Source organism: Macrobrachium nipponense, chromosome 44 (assembly GCF_015104395.2).
Source record: "Macrobrachium nipponense isolate FS-2020 chromosome 44, ASM1510439v2, whole genome shotgun sequence".
Taxonomy (NCBI): Eukaryota; Metazoa; Arthropoda; class Malacostraca; order Decapoda; family Palaemonidae; genus Macrobrachium; species Macrobrachium nipponense.
In genome coordinates, this window is record NC_087221.1 from 26677013 (window position 1) to 26699512 (window position 22500).

Consider the following 22500-nt stretch of genomic DNA (forward strand, 5'->3'; position numbering starts at 1 on the left):
TCGTGTATTACGATTTTTTTTACCTTATCTTTAACCTTCATCGTTTTTATTATTTGGTTGCGAGTTGAGTTGTCGAAAGTTTAATCTGGGTAATGGATTTTAATGTCGTTTTCTCTATTTTCATGTTATTTGCATTTTCGTCTAATTGCAAATTATATATTTAATTACCTCGCCCCTATTGCTGGAATGGATTGTGCTAGGTTATTGTGATTGTGGCGAACTCATTTCTTATCTTTTATCCATATGATCGTGCTGAGAACATATCGATTATATACTTTACCTTTAGGACACTCTCTTTCTGTGAGTCAGAGCTGTTCTCTAACGCACTGCATTGAAGTCTCCAAGTCACGTCCGCTCCCAACAGAAAGTGAAAACAAGTCGTGCGTCATCGCCAGTTGCTAACGCGCTTTGCCCGTGGTACTTTCATCATTTACACAAACCTGTTTATTTACAAAATTCTTATTGCATTTACATAAACTTGGATCATTTACATGAATTCAGTAGACAACAATATGAAGCTCTTTATGTTAAAGAGCTTTTGTTATTTCAGCCGGAATTAGCAAAGCTATGAACTGTAAATTTATATAATAGTTATTAGTAACTATTATTTTCTAAATTATAAGCATGTTGACATGAAACCCCCGTAAAGCAATTACTTTAATAAGTAATCTTAATATATATATAGATATATATATATATATATATATATATTAATATATATATATATATGTGTGTATATATATATATTATATATATATATATATATATATATATATATATATATATATATATAAAAACAGGCCTACAATCAGGAAGGGGTCACTACGGTAAAACAAGTAAATTATAAGAGTAAAAGAGAAACATTATAAAACCCTATCAAGAATGACTGAGCGCGGATGCTGAACGATTGTATCCAAGAGGGTTTGCGAGTGTTTGTGCGTTCATTCGTACGCATCACGTGCGAACGCAAGGTGAACTGAAGGGTACTTTTTATTCGTTCCACGGAAATCAACCCAAGCATTTGTTTCTTTAGAAAATCAATCTCTAGATATATATGTATATATATATATATATATATATATATATATATATATATATATATATATATATATATATATATACATATAGATACATATAATTATTAGACGCACAATAAGCATTTTTGTTAAAAGGTTTTCTTTTTCGTATGAATAAATAAGCTGTATTCATAGCATTGGTCAATTTTTTTAGCCAAAGATTTGCTTACCGTATCAATTACAGGACGATCAATAATTCTTTTTCGAAGAGGCATTCACAACCGCACAGGTATCTCCGCAATATATATATATATATATATATATATATATATATATATATATATATATATATATATATATATATATATATATATATATATATATATATATATTACATATATTATATATATATAGTATATATATATATATATATCTATATATATATATATATATATATTTGATTTCAACATTACAAAGTTTCCTTTAAACAGGGGCTGGCTCTCAATAAAATGACAGACAGAGACTCGCACTTCTAACGTTAATCATGAATGAATCTACCTTGCAGAAAACTTCCACTATATTAGTCGCTTGCTAATCCACACTGAATTCTTATTAGCGTGACGTGAAACCCTTTATTGGATCTGCTCCTGTCACCTCTATCTTGCATGAACTCCCTCAACTCCCAACTGTAGAGGACCCTTCTACCCAATGCCCTTTTTATGGTTTCCCCTTTTCAATCCCCCTACCTCCTCCGAATGGTATATTTTTTCCCCCAACCTTATGTTATCCGTTCTCATCATATGACCGAACCATCTCCAGACGCTCTGAGTCATGTTTTCACTTTGGCCAACCCTTTTACAACTGCTCAAAGGCAGGTGAGCTTATCTCCTCAAGTTACAAACTTCAGATCACTCATTTTGCTACGGGTACTACAGCGTGGGTTGCAGATGGAATTACCTGTTTGCCCTAAGAATTGCAAATGGTTTGTGGGGGGAGGTCAGTTATAAGGTATCTCAAGTCAGAAAGATCGCGACCCTCTTGGTGAGAGGAACAGCTAATGAAACGAACCTCTTCACAAGGGGACAATGATAGACCTCACTACTGCAGAGTGCCGGGAAAACAATAGCACTACTGCTGCCCTCCACAGTGTGAGTCATTGAATGTATGCTTATATATGAATGTATGTATAAATATACACATTTAATTATAACTAATAAGTGCGTCGCCACTTGTGGAATTCGAACTACTACCTGCTTTAGAAGCAACGATGCACAGTGACTTTGACCACTGAGCCTCTCTTGATGGCTGTTTATAATTATGTTTCTTTCTCCTCTGGTCATTAGCAAGTCTTTGTGAATGGGATTGCTACCCCATGCAGTTACCTTTACATCCTAGCTGATAGCCGGTAACTATTCACAGCTGGGTAAACTGATGGCAGAAGGTAAAACCCGAGCCATGGACGTTGCTCATGCGAATGGCTATTGGCACTGTACTGCGCATGAGCAACGTCCATGGGTCGGGTTTGGCTTTCTGCCATCAGTATACCCAGCTGTGAATAGGTACCAGTATCAGCTAGGATTTGAAGATAGCTGCATGGGGTAGCAATCTCATCCATAAAGACTTGCTGATAACCAGAGGAGAAAGAAACATACTCGAAAACAGCCATCAAGAGAGGCTCACTGGTCAAAGTCACCGTGTATGGTTGCTTCTCAAGCAGAGCAGACAGCAGTTCGAATATCACAAATGACGATGCACTTATCACCTATAATTCCCCTTGGGCGCAAGTTATTTCTGGAGAATAGTGAACGGGATATTAAACGATATTTGTTGCTCAATATTATATATATATATTATATATAGTATAATATAATAATATATATATATATATATAGATATATAATTATATATATATATATATATATATATATATATATATATATATATATATATAATATATACTGCTTAATGTCAAAGCAACATAGATAATATACTTCACATTAAGTACTGACTTAGCTTTTATGTTCTTTCTTTCACTATAAATATTTTATTTCTGTTTTCGTCGACCCCAATTCGTACCTTCATAAATTCAAAAGGTTAATGAACTGTTATTATTGCTATTTCTTTTCTCAGTGACCAAGTTAAGCAAAACGTCATGTACTCTAACGATTCCATTTTGTTATTTCTTTTAACAAGAGCAGCTTTTGCCAAGGCTGTTTTGAACATTCTATTGCCACCGGCCAATGTATTTATGAGAGTCCATTTCATTTTTTCTTTTTTACGTTGTTGTGGTATTTTGCAAGATCACTTAAACTTAGCTATAAGTTTCTAAAGGCACCATTGTTATTACAAGTAACATTTCTATTTTTTAAGGCTACTTTTAACCTTCGGATCTTTAAAGGCCAGCGCATTCGTGCTACTTCTTTCAAAACCGCAATGAACATAAATTCATATTTCAAATGCCACTGGACTTTTACCCTTCACTGTATAACCACTGTACTAAGATATCCTGAGTCATGACTGGTCAGCAATTTTATGCCTTATCATTATTACGTTGCAATCCAGGCAAATATAAAAAATATGGACCATGTTATCTTATTACGTTTTATAAATCCAGAAAAAAGGCAATACAAAATGGAAGTATGGAAGAGCGTGAGAAAAGGGGAACATGTTGCATAACTTTTAATGAATGCGTTTTATACATTTGGAAAAGAAATGAAAATGAAAATGGAAGTATGTAAGAATGTAGGACAACTATGCACAGTGAATCTAAAAAACAAAAAAACGTGAAAAGGGGAGGAAAAGAAAACTTTTCTTCAGACATTTCATGAAAAAAAATTGCACATATGCTTATGATAACAACCTTTTATAACAATCCAGAAAATTAAATAAAAAGTAATACGAAAAGTTGAAGACAAAAAAATGTATAAGACAAATAAAAAAAAAGCATTCTGGACAACCGGAAGATAAACCTTTTTATGAATGTTCCAGGAAAAAAAATTGAAAAAAATTGATCACTGGTACAACTGGAATTTAATAGTTTTCTATATATTCTACAACATTAAATTTCATATAAATGAGATTATGATTTTTATGTCTTCCAGAGTATGACCGTAATGGTGACATTTTATAAATGATCTAGAACATAATCTTTAGCTTCGATTTCGCCGCAAAAGAGTAAATAATAGGCGTTTACTTAATATCGCATTAATATGAAAAAAATTCTAAATAGTCAAGTACAAAAGGCCACAAAAAAGTATGAAATACCTTCACAATTATTTAAATAAACACACGCACGCCATTACACCACAGAAGTCGACTGATCAGGTTTCTTTTCTTTCTTTATTGCCACGTTTTTAAGAAAAAAAAACTGTAAAAAAAAACTCGGCGTGAAAACCCCAGGAGTAACCAGTCTGGCAGGACGTAATATCATGAATTCATTTGTTTGTTTTCATCTGCATGTGTTTCTTTCTTTCTTCCTTTTTTAATCGTTTTGATTTTTTTAAAGGATAAAAATCATGATAAGTATAATCATAAAATGAACTGCAACAGAAATGTATTCAGTCTGAAGTCATTTACGAACGAAAGTTATTTTTCATTTCGTTACTTGAATCACAAGCCAAAAACTGGTAGTATTGAAGCAGCAATAATATATATATATATATTATATATATAATATATAATATATATATAATATATATATATATATATATATATCGAGAGAGAGAGAAGAGAGAGGGAGAGAGAGAGAGAGAGACGAGATGAAGAGAGAGAGACGAGAGAGAGAAGAGAGAGAGAGAGATATTAAAAACACAAAAAGTTACGAAGAGACCAACTCCGGAAATCCCACGAAGTGACAAGTTCGATGGGACCCGAAAACGAGATTCTATTGTTTTGTTTACATTACCATTTACCAGTTTAGATGCGACCTGAAAGACGAACAGCGGGTCGGGACCAGGAAACCAACAACTTTTGGGCGACAGTTCGTCAAGGACAGGTTCGTCATTGGCGCCACCGTGGCACCCTCGAGTTATTTCATTGGAACCGAAAAGTCTCACGCGAGTTCATTTTACCTGTCATATCAGATCTTCTCTTATGCTCAGGTCTCTGCACTCTTCTTGAGTTTTTCCTAGTTCTCGTGACCTTCCAGGTCTCTTTTTTTTTCTCCCCCGGGCGCGGGATTACTAAGGGAATATATATGTGCAATAAAAAAAGATTCCCCAATGTTTTAAATTCCTTCGGAGACTAAGAATCGTAGGTTTGGCACGAACGCATCACATGATGTGGCCTGCAGGTGAGGGCGTGTGAGCAAGCGACCCAGAAAAAGTGACCGCACGGCTTTGAGAGAAAAAAAAAAAAAAAAAAAAAAGAGAGCTGCTTACTAACCTCTGGTTGCTGGTCTCCAGGCATTCACACTTCAACGCTGGCTGGCGCGGAGGTGACTCTCTCCAAGGGCTCGTGTTTTCTGTTAACCGTCGAACGTTCCTCACACGTGAGTGGAGATTCGGTTTCCTATTACATGGAGAGAAGGAGAAGAAGAAATTACAGTAGTTGGAGTCGGGATAACGGGAGACTAGTTGGGGATGGCTCTCACCTAAATACTGCAGCAGTGCAAATATCTGTCATTTGCCAAATCTACAATTCCAGCTTTGAGCTTTCATTACGTTAGAAAAATAGTAAACCCCCACCTTCATTAAAAAGATATCATAACACTTTTAATTTGACGAGCTTTTATATCAGTACATAAAGTTAATAAGGTGTATATATGTGATTTGTTGTACTTTTACATAAAAAAGTCTTCCAAAATATCTTGCATGTTTCAGATTCTCGCAAACATAATAGATATCAAAAGTCAGTTACTCGAAAGGCTGCTCATGCTTTTGATGTTAGTAAAAAGGATAAGATGGAAATTGTTTCAAACTACTTTAGGATTCCAAGGTTAGAGGGACTTCCATGACTGAAATTATTAACATGAGCTCGATATATGGGGTTGCAATAGTTGGATATCGAGGATGTAATCGTTAGACGGAATTGCCACTAACCACTATATTCAGAGGGCGTAACTTTAGATTTAGGAGTGTAGTCGCATGATTTAGGGAGTGTGCCCGTAAGATTTAGGAGAAGAATAGTAAAGATTTGGGGGAAGAAATCACTGGATTTGAGATTTATTCTTTTTAACCACTGGCAATAAGTAGACTGGGGAAAATGCATATCAGTAATGAAATTCTATTTGAAAATAACTCTTAAAAAATAGATGAACCTCTGAAATATTCATTACTAGGAAAACTGACTAATCGAAATGTTTAATTCAATTCAATTCATAATCAATTTAGAATTTAAAATGTGTTTTTTTCAATAAATGAGGCGCTAATTTGTAAGAATAGTAAGATTCAAGAATGCAGTGAATTTAGTTTTAGTTTTGTTTGCCTGTTATTATATATATATATATATATATATATATATATATATATATATATATATATATGTATGTATGTATACAAATATATATGTGTGTATATATATATATATATGATATATATATATATATATATATATATATATATATATCATTTAGTTGAGAACAACTGAACGGCAAATTCTGCTTCCAAAACGCTCATCGCTAAAAAATTTGTGGACCTACGGAATGTAAGCAAAAAAGTGAAAGTAAAAACCGTCGACTAGGAGTGAGAGAGAATGGAGTAAAAGCGAGAGAAAGGAGAAGTGAAAAAGTGCGTTCATGAGAGGTAAGCAATGGAGAGCCAGATAATGAAGGATGTTTTTTTTTTCTTTTTCATTTTTTTTATAAATAAGCCATGGCAGAATTGCAGTGTCACCAGTGAAAGGAAAATCACCTGCTGTGACGTCATTCAAAACATCTAAAATAATTTTCTGATTTTGAAAAACGTCGCGTGGGTGAATAAAGTTAATTTTCCTTTTGAAGTTATCAAGATTTGTCGTTTCATAATTTTCATGTTTCTTGAAACTCTTTCAATTAGTGTTCTTGGCTGTAAAAGAACTTCTGGTAACATAAACAGTTTATCAGCAACTCGAGGAAACGACAATTCTTATAATGGAACTTGTTTTCTTCCTACTTTCCCTCCTGAGGAAAGGCACTACTCTCACTTTCGTCACTTTCAACACGCGTCCCCCTTCAGCAATCTCCTTTGTAAGTTTAATGATTCTGTCATTAAACTTTCCCACAAAAGTTTACATTTGTATCATTATCAATTTTCCTTTATTATTCCTATTTAATTCTGGTCAGCAGGAAAATCTGGAAGTCTCCTTTTTCTTGTGGTTCCTTCTTTCAACGACAAACTAGATTTTTTTAGATATGCCAGTATCTGTCTTTCTAAAACTAATGCATCAGGCTTTTGTTGACCTATTTTTCTCGCATTTTACGTCTATTATTAGAAAACTAACAATACATAAGCTAACTGCCATTCATAACTAGCTTATTCTTCTTTAAGTATCTTGTACTCTCAAATTGCAACAAAACAATAATTCTGATACCACCGATATAACCTCCTTATAGAGTGATAACTCCATGAAACATCTAAACGGGTCTCTTTTGTTTAAAATCGGTTTTGAAAATCTCCTACTTCAATGCTCTAGTATTTCCTGACACGAATCCAGCAATATTATCTCTGAATCAGCTCCATTATCAACAAGGCTTGACGATAGTTGTTCCATTCAAGTTTTCTCGTAAGCACTGTTACATACTATTCTCTGTGTTTGCGATTATATATATATATATATATATATATATATATATATATATATATATATATATATATATATATATATATATATATATATATATATATATATATATATATATATATATATATATATATATATATATATATATATAGTGATTATTACGTCTCTACCATTGTCTTTCATTTCATTTAACTTCTAGATCAGCAATTCATCAAATTTCTTATTCAACAAGGAAAAAAAATGAATGTATAATTTAATAGTATGCCTAAATTATTGCCCTTCTAGAATTCGGTCGACATTCCTAAGAGATAAATCCTTCTGAAAAGTATTTGTCCAAATTGTCATACTATTGACATTCTTATGAAAGTAAGCTAAATCTTGCTTCCTTCTAAATATAAAATAATAAGTATTATTAAGCTACTCGTATGTAAACACTTTAGATGTTTCTTTCGTTAGCCCAAGACAAAATTCAGAAAGTAACTCATTTGCGGAAATTTCCACAGCGTTTTTATGGCCATGACTCATTCCTCCCACGAGCTGTCACAGAATTCTTTGTTCTAATCGAGAGAGAGAGAGAGAGAGAGAGAGAGAGAGAGAGAGAGAGAGAGAGAGAGAGAGACTGTAGGACTGTAGTACTGACAGAAAGGCGAGGAGGGGAGGGGTGAATGTACAACTAATCAAAGAAGATAAATACATTCAAGAACACGATTTGCAATTAAAAGTTCCCAACCTCATTCGAGCTGGAATGTACTTGCGCTTTCAGCTGTAAAGCCGTCTCGAGCACCTTTCATTTACAGAAAGAAGAATGTCGAGCGTTGAACTCTGTGACCTAAATTACACAAAGACAGGGATGCAGCGCTAATTTAGGAAACTGAGAGAGAGAGAGAGAGAGAGAGAGAGAGAGAGAGAGAGAGAGAGAGAGAGAGAGAGAGAGAGAGAATTTAAATTTCCCTTTTTGTGTGTGTTTGTAAATTCTGAACTATCACTGAAGATGGTTTTTATCTGTCTTACCTATTTCCTATAGATTTAATTGTTATTTCATCATAACTTCAATTCATCTTCCATTCCTTACCTGTGTGTTTATTTATTTATTCCATTACTTACTTAATTTACTACTTCTTTATTCACTTTGTTTATATGAGTTAAGGTTACGGTATGCATAGGTTATTACAAAAGCACTTTTAAAGAATTTCATCAGCAGTGAAACATAATAGCCTATGCAAGGTTACTATAGTAAAAAAAAAAAAAAAAAAAAAAAAACTCAGTTATGGAAAACCATTACCCAAGCTTACCGTAAAAAAATGGTCGGTTATGGAAAACCATTATCCAAGGTTAACTAGAAAAATGGATCTCTCCGTGACCTTAGCACATAGACAAGATTTCTATAATAATGATAACATGCTTCATACACAAGGTTATCCAGTCAGAAAAGGTATTTCATAACCCGCGTATATACCGCAGTTGCTGCAAGAATATTAACGACAATTTCTAATTGGATATTCTAGAGACTGTAATGAGTTTTTCCATTATTATACTCCCTGTTGTTGCTGCTGCTGCTGCCGTAGCTGTTTTTGGCTACATCGTTTGTGGAACTCCTGTAATTATGCATAATTATTACCGAAATCAAAATGACTACCGCTACTCTTGCTAGTAATACTACTATCATTATTATAACTATCACTATTAAAAGATACTCATAATAACAATTGTGATAATGGAGAAACAAATCCACAATTATGTAAATGTATACATGAATCAAATTTAAAAATACAAGGATAGCTTTCGGAAAGCTATCCTTGTATTTTTAAATTTAATATGTGTACATTTACATAACTGTGGATTTGTTTCTCCACTATCACTATTGGTATTAAAAATAACTTCCTTACTCAAATCGGGACCGAACCCAAGGTGTAGCAATGGGTTCGATCCTAATGTGAGTTTGAAACTAGTTTCTTCAACATCTGAGATTGTGTGCTGATTATATCCAGTTATTATTATTATTATTATTATTATTATTATTATTATTATTATTATTATTATTATTATTATTATTTCAGGATGAGACAACACTCTAACTTAGCGTTGGTGCTCGCGTTGGCCGGCATCATCAGCCTAGCCTCATGCATGCCTCAGAACGGCGAAGTCTTTGGCCTCATACAGAGCTATCGATTCGACGACACGAAGGCACAAGAGGATTTGCTGAACGCCCTGAAGCCCGGACATATGGAGCGCACCGTCAACTGCTTGGTGAATGCTCCAGGCGCTAGTAACTGTGACCCAAGAACTCCTCAACTAAAAGGTACGTAGGTCGCTGGGTGCTTGCGTTTCTCTCTTTGTTTTCAGGTTTTTAATCCCAAAAGGAACCAAATAAATTGCATTTGTTAGATACCAGACGTCACAGACAACATGGCCAGGTTATGCTTTGGTCTTTATTCCCTTAAGAACTAAATAAAATTCTTTGGTTATTTAACACGTGACAGACAACACTAGTTCTTTCAGAATAATATGTACGCTGGCCAAAGTATACCTCTTCGTTTTCCTCATATGTTCTGCTCTTTCTCCTTTCGTCTGTGTTACCCAAAATCTGGTTGGCATAACAGAGAGTCTTTTAATATAAAGGTGTAGTGATTACAGACAATATTTTTCGTATTTTTTGTGGCTTCATTTTCCTTGAAATACCTTTTAATTCTTAGGTTTATATAATATAATCGTCATATATTTTCATCTTCTTTTCTTCATTCTAATTTTGATATTCAGTATTTGGGTATCGGTTAGTGGCTTCATGGGTTATGCCATGGCAAAACCAATATAATTTTTGAACGTCAGTAACTGTACTGCTCTTATCGACCTTTCTTTCTGCCTTACAGAGGTCATCCAGGTCCTGTCAAGAAACGACTACAAGTGCAACGACTGCCCACTAGAACTCAAATTCTTCATCTCCTACGTGAAGGCAGCCATGACTGAAAATGCCCAGTTATGCAACACCCTCATTGCACGTCTCAATTTGAAGGATCCTGGATGCAAAACCGCTCGTTAAATTCAAATGACATTATTTTCATTAATTCACTTTTATTTCTTTTGTTTTCGTTGTATCGTTTTCTCTTTTTCTTCTCTTCTCGCTTCATTACAGAGTACGCAGGGTGGTTTGACAGCGTTGCTAGAGAAAATTTGTTCGTTTTATTAGTTTTTGATTGGTTGGGATGTGGAAAAGATAGGAAAGATTCTTAGAATAATTGGTCTGGGGAAAGTTGATAACTATTTTTACCTTCAGGGAAAGTTTGACTAAAATTCCTTTTTATTAAAGCCAATTCTTATTCGTCCAAATGAAAGGACCATGAAGAACTCTAGCAAGGGTAACAATTACTAGTGGAAATTTAAATTAAGATAAAAAAAAAATTAATTAAACAATGGAATGAAGAGATTCAATTTCCCAAAATGCGATAAGCTCTCACTGAACCACTCAATCATTTTGGCAACTAAGTGATTTGTTACTGAGAACAGAACATCTGTGTGAATTATGTTTTATATTTTTTAATAAATTTACCAAAGTCTTTTTTTTCCTCCATGTTTCATTTCCTTATCCTAAGAGACTTTTCTGCCTTTCTACATATCCTTTCTCATTCTCCCTTTTTACTAGATAGCCGTCTGGTCCGGGCTAGATAAGGTACAAGATCGCTTGTCCAATATGCTATTTCATTAATATGAGAAAGGTTACCTTGGAGATCCTTCTCCTATATAGCCCTACCTTCAATATGTTGATACATTAAATAATTATACTACCTATTAGTGTAGCAATACATTAATATACAAAAGAAAACGTAGTGTTCCTATTAAAAACTCATATTTTTTTCGTAATAAATTTACAATATAGAATTATAATAAAATTGCAAGAGGGGAAACGGCAACATGGAAAAATTATTTTTTCAAAAGAACAATGAAAGAAACAATCTATACAATCGCACAACGGGAAGGTTGTTGTACTCTCTAGTGAGACAATACAAATTAATATTCAACTATCCCGTGCGGTGAGACATCTGGTATGCTGTGTTAATGAATGTACATCGCCCTTCGTAATTTTCTTGCAAAAGAATAAAATATCAGTATTTTTTATGGATATTGCTGGCATATTGCTACGTGCAATAACAACGGATAATGCCTTCAAAAACCTTTCTACCTTCCAATTTATGATTATCTTTATGTATCGTTTGCTGAATGAATGAACAAGATGTTATGGGAATCAGTTTAGGGATACAAAATAAATTATGCAATCAACCTTAAATAACATAGTGTTTTATTCTTGTCTGAATCATAAAGATAAAAGTTAATGAAAGCATGAAGAAAAATGTAAGAAAAAATCACACTGTGGACTATGTATGAGCGAAATAAACGAAATACTTTTCACCAGAATTTATATTTTACCTTTCATCTACCCTGGTTATGACAGAATGCTCTGACAACCGCATTTAGGTATATAATTTTAAAGTTTTTTTTTAAACATTAGTCAGCAATTTGTGGATTGACCCATGGAGGCACTTATGCCGTTATCAATTTTATTGGTTTCCTACAAGCATTTCATTTAGTTTTCTAAAACTTTTCTTTGAGAGAGAGAGAGAGAGAGAGAGAGAGAGAGAGAGAGAGAGAGAGAGAGAGAGAGAGAGAGAGAATTGCAACAGATACTTTGGGAGTGATTAAGCATTTGCTATTGAGCTCAGTTATCAAATTCTTCAATTTCCATCTCTTTTATGAAGAATATATACGTTCAAATAATTCCTAAACCGATAAAATGGTTTTTACTTTAACGTAATCCAGCGCTCTTACTTAATATGCATGAATTTACTGCACACCATTTACACAAATGACTAAATGATTTATTCATATTTAATGGCTGTTTCTCTCAGACTTTATAAATGTGGTGGAATGCCAATGAACTATCTGCAAGAAAGGCAGATATTCACGATGACTATCAATTGATATTAAGTCGAATAGGTCTATTATATATAAAGGAAACATTTCTGGACAACTTTCAGCTATTTTTCATCTGGGTATCTTGCAAAGGGTATAATGGGCATGTATGCAGTATAATTATTATCAATATCATCACCAACATCATTATCATGCATATAAACACACGCACATACACACGCATATATATATATATATATATATATATCCAAATGATGTGTGTGTGCGTGTGTTTGTATGTGTGTATTCGCAATCGTGTAACATTATCTGAGAGCATATTTTTTTTTTACTCTCTCCCACGGAAATTTCTAAAATATACACCGAAAATTTTACACACACACAAAAAAAAAAAAAAAAAAAAAAAAAAAATGACGATCCGTGCCGTATCCGAATTCTAAGAATTGTTATGCTGCCTAAAGAACGAGAAACGGTAAAAGGGAAAAAATTCGATTCTGCAGAGTGTGGGAAGAGAGATAACAGCGTCCTTTCAGGTTCTTTCCGAAACTTCCTTTGCTGATTTCATGATATTTTGCTTCTTCTATACGCTGATGTCTCTTCTCCTTTGTGAATATTACTTAACCTCACTTTCTTTCGTATTGTGCCTTTTCTTACATTCTACCTTTGTCCTCTCCCTTATGTTTAATGTTAAATTCCTAGCCGAATATTTCCACTTCTCAACAATGGAGACATAAAGGAACTCCCCGGGAATCTTTCTTCCTGTTTTCAAACTCTTTCGTGTTATACTGCCTCTTACTCTTCATCTTTCCTTTGTGCTTTCATCCATTTCTCAATCTTTATTTCAATATTTCTGTTTTACATTTTATTTCAACACTGATTTCTGAAGAACCGTAAGTTGAAGAGATTCCTTTGTGAATTGCCCATTCTCTTTCAGCCTCACCCAGTTCTTTTGTATTATGGTGCCTTTTCAATTTTGCTTCATTGCTTTCTTCTATTTCGTTTTCCTGGATTAACCTACTGTATATTCTATTTCTTTCTTTATTCTCATATTGCCTTGAGATAAGGCTTTACTTTGGATATAAAACCAAATTTTAATTCAATTATTTTAATCCTCTTTGGATTATACTCCCTCTCTGTGCTTCAAGTAGAATTTTCTTGTTGTCATCTGTGTATGTTGGTCTTCTATTTTATATCTAATTGGCATTTTGAATTGCTGGTTCTCCACACAGCAATTCTGTGTCAAATGGGGTAACGCATTATCGTACACTGTCGGCTCCCTAAAAGGGCTTTGAATGTCAAATTGAACTCACTCCCAATCGGATGCACTGTCAATGAAACAACCACAAACAACCTCTGTGCAAGGTCTCCAACGACTCATCGACACTTGCAGCCAATATGCAGAGAAATTTGATATCATTTACAACGAAACCAAGACCCAGTGCATGTCGCTGCTCCCGAGATCGCTTAAGCATATGGCAGAACCACAAATTTTCCTTGTAAACCATCGAATTTCCGTATTTGGGTCACATTATCACCGACGACCTAAAAGATTCGACAGACACTGAACAGAGGCGTCGTAATCTATGTGCAACTAGCAACATGATTGCAAGGAGGTTTGCCTTCTCTCACCGAGACGTGAAACTCCTGCTCTTCCGCTCGCATTGCTACAGTATCTATGGGTGTTCCCTCTGGACGAACTATACCCGAGAGACCATGAGACGTATCACTGTTGTGCACAACGACCTTTTGAGACGCCTCACAAACACTCACCGCTACCACTCCGCCACACAGATGTTCATAGAAAACCACCTGGACAATTTAAAAATCATTGTAAGGCGAACAACGTCCAGTCTGATAACCCGAGTGATAAACAGCAGCAACTCGCTCATACAAAGCATCCTAAATAGTGAAGCAAGAAGATCTAAATTGTGGGAAAGATGGGAAAATAGGGCCTTTGTCCCGTAAATGACTTAATCTCTGTATTGGCAAGATGTCATCTGCAGATTCTGTCATTATTATTATATTTATTGCTGATATTTTACTTTTTCATTATTGTTGTGAATACTATCAAGTTAAAAGTTTTTTTTACATTCAATTTCCGTATTTAGCCCTCTGGACCTGACTACTGTAACCACCCAAAGTCTCTAGCTGAAATTTAAGTTATATAATCTGTGCACTAACTGTTAAAACTCTCAATGCATTTCTTTCTCACCAATATTATTACTGTTCTTACCAGAATTATGATTACTATCTTTTATGCTACCTCAGCTATTTTGTGGATAAGTACAGATTATTAATTTTTTATTATCATGTTGTCTCATGTATCGAGATTGTGTATGTTACTGTCTGTATTTTGTATATTACATGTATATGGTCCTGAGCTGAAATAAAGGATATTATTATTATTATTATTATTATTATTATTATTATTATTATTATTATTATTATTATTATTATTATTATTATTATTATTATTATTATTATTATTATTATTTGTTTTTCCGTTTCCTTAATACCCTGAGATAAAAGGCTTTTGCTGTCTATAAACACCGACCCTCCTTCATTACTTTCAAGCACTTCTGTTATATAACGTCTCTTTCTTCATGTATATATCCGCACTAAAAGTGAAAGTTCATAGGGAAAAGTGAAGTAAACCTAACTGTAGATGGATAAACCGGATACCTTACGACGATAACTAAATCCTCCAAACCACCGAGTCCAACAAATTCCAAAAAAGGAATCCCGGGAATGTGGTGCTGGTCCTGTATTTCAAGAGATGAAGGATGCTAATCAGATATAAGCTAAACAACAAAGTCCCCTTCGCCCCAAGGTGCAGGCCTTATAAAATACAGGTCTTGGATGAATTTTAAAATTGCTCTGCGTCAGTCTCAGTGAAATACCTTAAACTTCAGTGACTTTCATTACTTAGGTAATCGCTACTCACAATGGTGCACAATCACTGAATGAAACTAGACAGAACTACTGTCTAGTTTCATAATGAGAGGATAATATCAAGGTAAGATGGTTATGATGTATTATGAGGCATGCGTCTTCAATTGAAATGGGGAAAATATATCACGGTGTTTTATTTTTTTTTAATTTTTTAGCAATACTTGACAAATACTTTACAGCAGATGTAAGGCACGTTCCAATATGTAGTATGTACCTGGTTGTTAGTCATCCGAACAAACTTGATGTTACAGAAACTAACAGCACCTGCAGTCATCCCATCAAAGGAGGCAAAGGCATTGTGTACGTGTGTGTATATATATATATATATATATATATATATATATATATATATATATATATATATATATATATATATATATATACTATACATATATATATATTATGTCACACACACACACACACACACACACACACACACACACATATATATATATATATATATATATATATATATATATATATATATAATATATATATATATATATATATATATATATATATATATATATATATATATATATATATATATAATATATATATATGAGAGAGAGAGAGAGAGACGAGAAGAGAGAGAGAGATGTACTTGAATCATCTGGTGTTTTTATTTTGCTTCCTATAAGTCCTGAAAATTTTTTAAATTTCAACTTAAAAGAAAAAAAAACCTACGTATCTGGAAACAACGGAAATAACAAGATAACAAGGAAATGTCGAAATGCGACTTCTCGGCAGCGTTCTTTTCCACCAATAGCAGTGAATCGGGGTATTCAAACATCGAGTCGTCGTGTTAGAGTAGCCTATAAAACAAGGGGCAGGGACAGGTTTTTTGTACCGTGATCTGCCTTCGGTTAAGGATGGCTTCGTTGCCTCAGGCTAAGCTACTTCTCTGCCTTATTCTTTACGCTGTAAGTTTGCCTTTGTGTTTTATATATACATATACATATACCTACACAAACACATACACACACACACACACGCACACACACACACACACACATATATATATATATATATATATATATATATATATATATATATATATATATATATTTACAATGTGTGCATGTGTGTTTGTGTAAAAAGTTCAAAATTACCTAAAAAATAACAACAAAACGAAAACAGTAGGTATTGTATAGTATTTCAGTTAGTGTTTTGGCCATTTCTTAAATAATAATAATTTAATTAAACATAAAAGTGGTATTTATACAAGAAAAATAAAATTGCTAGTAACGTGATATGGGGTTTCTCGAGAGTCCAGAACTGCCACAACTGTCATGGAAACCAGATAAGATTGTCTTCATCTTTATGAGTTCTAGTTTAAAGATGAACCCTTCTTAGCCCTTGGGACTTAGTCTGAATCTCATGAACCACTTCCCTACCCGTAAGAAACTATTAGTTTAAATAGTTTTGTAAACTGACAGAGACACCAATCTACACAACGCTCTCCCGTTCTCGCTTTGCTCTATTTATATGAGCATAATGTTCCTTCAATGTATCGGTTTAAACGATGAAACCTCTTATTTTTTCTACGTAATAATATAATTTACTTCACCATTAGCATTCTTCCCTTACGGCGTTGGTTCACGACAAATGAAAAAAAAGACTACCCACTGTGCCGAAAATGTTGAGAACCTTGCTTTCTAATTTATTTTTCGTACCATTTATGTATCCTCTTTCTCATTCTCCAATAATTACGAACTATATAATCTTTTTGCAAATCATCTTTCATTCTCTAAGCATGAACGAACCATCTTAATTCACTTTGATCCATCCTTTCAACTAAAACCAACGCTTGTACCACATCTACTAATCTCCACATTTCTCACCCATTCAACTCCCCTTTCGTAACATAAAGTATGCAAAATAGTTTATCTCTACAGCTTCCAATTTTTTTTTTTATTTATATTCACCACACACATTTCACTTAACGCTGACCTTGCTCAGCATACCTGTCACGTATTCCATAACTGGTTTCCATAAACACTCCGATCTTTTGCACATATTCAGCTACCTTCCTTGGTTTCTCAACTCTGTGACTCCTTTTCCCATCCTACCAGCATACATACGTCTTATTACTCCATTTACAAGTGCCATCTTAACTTTCTTCTATTGCATACACTGAGGTTTACATATGCACACACACATTATATATATATATATATATATATATTATATATATATATATATATATATATATATATATATATATATATATATAAAGCTGACCGTCGGACTATGCATGTATGTATATGCGTATGTTCGCTATAGACGGCGAAACTACTGGACCGAATTGAGCCAAAGTCGGACCATATGTGTAGATTTTAAAGGGGATGCTTTTTACCAGGGTACCGTTTTGGTCCGGATAGAGAAAAAAGAAAGCATTGCTCTGTTAGAACTTTCACGAGGATTCCAGATATGCCCTTACGTCTCCTCTACGATGAAAAATAAAACACACACACACACACACACACACACACACACACACACACACATATATATATATATATATATATATATATATATATATATATATATATATATATATATATATATAACACACACACATACAAGCCCACATGAATCCAACTGCAACAGCAACAACAAAATTTCAAGGCTAACTATGTCCTATTCCCGTCCGCATTACTACACTGCTATAAACATAAATACTTCTGCTGGCTGTGACCACATCCTGGAATTTTGCATCCTCTGGCAGTGACTGTTCAGAAGTGGAATGGATTTTTTTTTTTACCTAGCTTATCAGCATTGTACAATTAACAAAAGATTAATAGCTTCAGAGAGAGAGAGAGAGAGAGAGAGAGAGAGAGAGAAGATAGGAGTAGCAATATTGATAAAACTTTTGCCTCAACTGATATTCAAGTCATATAGTCTTTGTCTTCTCCACTTTTTCTTTTCAGTTTTCGACAAGCGTTACAGCACAAAATCTACTGGATCCTATTCCAAGGTCATGCAGAAGTCTGGTGAGTGAAGTTTCCAATTTACTTTTTATGTTTCATCCTCTAAGCACCATCATCCGGACATTGAATACGCTTTTACAAAAAATCTGTTAGACTATCTAGATTAATACAGTTGCTGTTTACCTCGATTTCGTGCAAATGGCAGATGGTCATGGCGATGTTGAAATATTAATGTTTTCTTTGGAATTTTAGGCATCTTTTGTGGCAATAAGGAGAATATACTAATAAAATAGTTTTCTTCACGTGATAATATTTATCTCGTATTATTCCACAAGCATTATATACTTGCTTATTATCATTACTTCTTACCTGCGTAAAAGATGTTCGAGCTAAATAGCAGATTTTCAAATACTAAAGGCAGTTCAGCAATTAAGCCTAAATTTTTCCTTCATTTTTTCTTAATCAAGTTTTCTGAATAGCTTGGGACTTGCATTAAGTGAAGTTGAAATCAGCCAAACACAAGTCCATCTGGTTTGTTTATTACTAAAAGTAAATGTGTTAGTAGTAGTTATCAATTCCAATGCTATTATTGTCATCATCTTTTTTTTAATAGAGAACACCCATTCTCTCGTCTTCGCAATAATTGATAATCCAGGGTTTACAATCAGAAAAAAAGCGACTTACCAGAAGTCATTAGGGTGCCCATCATGTCATCTGCTGATAGGTAAAATATATGTACAGAATTTATCGGACACTTTCACTAAATCTATATATAAAGTTTTGTAGTAGTCACAATATCCTCTTTCTAACTTCTCGAGAAAGACACCGTGGCTACTAAGAATACGTGTGGAACAGTTAAAGTAAACTTGCGTTGGTCTAATTGGTAAAATGTTAAGGTAAACAAGATGACTGGATTAGGAAACGAATCTAGAGCTAGACCAGTACAGATTGATTCTAATTTAAGGGAGTGATATCTGATAAATATCAGTAACTGAATTTGATGAAAGAAAATTTAATTTATTAAACAATCGTCCCAACCGTTAGAATAAAAAATAACAAACGTATAGTTAGATTAAGACATGAATTCAAACCATAGCAGCGTCCGTTCTTCATGTGCTATTCATAGACAGAAAACGTTCAGTGAACCTGCGTTATTTAAACAGAATTCGACACTGTTCAGTAAAACTAGGCCCCGGGACATGTAAATGAAGCCAGTAGTCGTTGGGAAAATTCGTCTGAAAGTCTCATTGTCATTATATGACGGTCATAAATAGTCCCTCAGATTTGTTAAAAAGTCATATATGTTTAACCACTATTGTATGACGATCATGAATGTTCCATCGAAGTTGTATAACTATCCTAAATGTCCCATCGGTTTTGTTCCAAAGTCATATATATTTAAAGACCAATGTCATAAACGTCACACCGATGAGGTGCTTTAAATGTTATAAATGTCCTTAGCATGGAGGTCATTGGCCACATCCTTTTGAAGGCCAAATATTGGAAGCCTTGACCTTGAAAGACCAACGTTCCACCTCCAGTTATATAAGACAAAAAACCTTTTGCTTCTAATTATAAAGAGTATTGGTCTTGAAATGCTGTCTTATTAAAAGTTTCTTTCACATAGTGTCCACAAATGCCCACATTCAAGCACCTTTATAATCTTGTAGCTCAAAGTTGCCAATACAAGCTGCAAGACTTACTGATTTACTTAGGATTATCTAGTCTCACAATCTGTAGTGGATTCACATCGCCCGTGCATCTGATGTCTAGGCCAGTCCCTTACGACGCTCCTGATTGGCTGTTGATAAGGCAATCACTGAGAGTTTCCAGCCCTGTAATTGGCTTACCAACAGCCAATCAGGAGCGTCGTAAGGGACTGGCCTATAGACATCTCATGAACGGGTGATGTGAATCTACTTTAGCTTACTGAAGCCTCATGCGTTCGTGCTCATGTGAAATCACCTTGACGAACATATGAAACTTCAATGTTACGTCATTAAAGAAAATAATGGGCTAATTGGTTCTAAGTCTGGCAACATGATCCTAAAAGATGAGGGGACACTACCAGTCGATGAAGCACAAACTAATTTCATGGATTCTGACGGAGACAAAAACCGAAATTAAGAAATTATGTACGTGGATAGTAACCCCAAATAAAAGATGACTAAGTGTCTGTTGACAGAGCCTTATTTATTCAACAGCCAACCACAATTGCACATTGCAACAAAAAAAGAATAATTTTATTTATGATTAACACAGTGACCTATAAGTACCAAAACATTTATATGCATATTTCTTTTGCATAAATTTCATCATAAAAATACAAATGAATAGTATAGAGAAATTAGGTTGCTATTAAAATGACAAGATTCGGTTTGATGAATACGATATAAAAGCGTTTAAATTCCCAAAATGGACTCGAAATTGCAAACTCCAATTTTAGCTGAGTTATCAAATCTACTTTGGCAAGACTCATAAATGTGATTGTTACCTAAAATGCACTTTAAACTGAAAGATAAAATTTTATTTGATTTACCAGACCAGCTTTGATAACTAGCAGAAATGCGTTTCTAGTTATCTTGATAAATGGGCTTGAAACAGCAAACGCAAATTTTAATTTAATTATCAGAACCGCTTTTATAACTACCAGAGATGTGTTTGAGTTACCAAAAATGAACGCGAAACTGAAATATCAAATTTTATTTGAATTACCAGACCTGCTGTGATGACTACCAAAAATGCGTTGGAATTACCAAAATAAATGCACTTTAAACTGGAAGCTCAAATTTAATTTGATTTACCAGACCTGCTTTGATAACTACCAAAAATGCGTTGGAATTACCTTAATAAATGGGCTTGCAAATCCAAACTCAAATTTCATTTGAAACATCAGAATCGCTTCATGACTACCAGAAATTAGTTTGAATTACCTAAAATGGACGTAAAACTGCAAACTCGAAAATTTTAATAATTGGGCTTGAAACTGCAAACTAAAATTTTAGTGGAAATATCTTGAAACTGCATAGTCTAATTTTATTTGAATTACTAGTTCAGCTTGGTATCTGCTACAATTGAGTTTGAGTTCTCTATATTGGACTTGACGCTGCAAACACAAACTACAAATGCTTTTGAGTTACCTAAAATGGAGTCTAAAACTGCACACCAGATATGCTTGGCAACTCCCATAAATGCGGTTGAGTTACCTAAAAAGACTGACAAAGGCAAAGTCCCATTTTGTTTCGATTGCCAGGTTTACAGAGTAAACTATATAGCAGAAGCGAATACCTGAACTGGAGTCTACGTGCCCTAGGGTCGTCTGATGTGCTTGTATTGAAGGTCTGCGAGTTAAAAAGAGAGATAAAAAGTCTTGTATTCGCGTTTTGTCAGTAATTCAGAAGTCACCACACGAGTTTTTTTTTCACCACTGTTGTCGACTGCAGAGACCAGTTACTGTATTTTGGAATCGTAATATCTCGTAGTGGTTGCACGGAATGAATACAGCTGAACATTATTTTGTTGCCTGTGGTTGCAAAAGACAAGATTTTTTTATCATTATTCTCTCTCGTTAGCCTTTCTGTTTTTATTACTTGCCCTTACCAGGAGTTGAAACTAACCCTCACTGGTTAACTGTAACTACTTACTGGACGGCCTCCCACGCTACTCATGAACTTGAATTTGCATGACAACGTAAGCACACACACATGCATACCTACATGCAAACAATATATATATATATATATATATATATTATATATATATATATATATATATATATATATATATATATATATATATATAATAATATATATATATATATTCTTTTTTCCGTTTCTTTTATTTTATCTTCAAGAAAATATTACAGAATTGGCCTGAAAATGAATAACTCTTAGTAATACAAACAACAGTGCTTGCATTTTAGTGAATAACAATCAGGTAATTTTCTTATCGCTTTGTTTTCC

At 33.9% G+C, this 22500-nt stretch overlaps 2 protein-coding genes across 4 annotated transcripts in view; both read left to right on the plus strand.

Moving 5' to 3' along the window:
- LOC135204118 (uncharacterized) overlaps positions 1-11293 on the plus strand; it is an 11911-nt gene extending 618 nt beyond the window's left edge. Inside the window, exons 1-3 of one of the 2 annotated variants that reach the window (XM_064234122.1) lie at positions 5400-5505; positions 9791-10032; positions 10601-11293. In XM_064234122.1, the coding sequence (XP_064090192.1) occupies positions 9792-10032; positions 10601-10770 (411 nt within the window). In that variant the 5' untranslated portion in view covers positions 5400-5505; position 9791 and the 3' untranslated portion in view covers positions 10771-11293. Of the gene's footprint in view, positions 1-5399; positions 5506-9790; positions 10033-10600 lie in introns of those variants that run through there. The other variant, XM_064234121.1, reaches the window with a different exon arrangement.
- A 5088-nt stretch (positions 11294-16381) lies between these two features.
- Positions 16382-22500, plus strand: part of LOC135204119 (uncharacterized) — a 21376-nt gene continuing 15257 nt past the window's right edge. For both annotated transcript variants that reach the window (XM_064234123.1, XM_064234124.1), the window contains exons 1-2: positions 16382-16528; positions 18539-18601. In XM_064234123.1, coding sequence (XP_064090193.1) covers positions 18589-18601 — 13 coding nt within the window. In that variant the 5' untranslated portion in view covers positions 16382-16528; positions 18539-18588. The remainder of the gene's footprint in view (positions 16529-18538; positions 18602-22500) is intronic.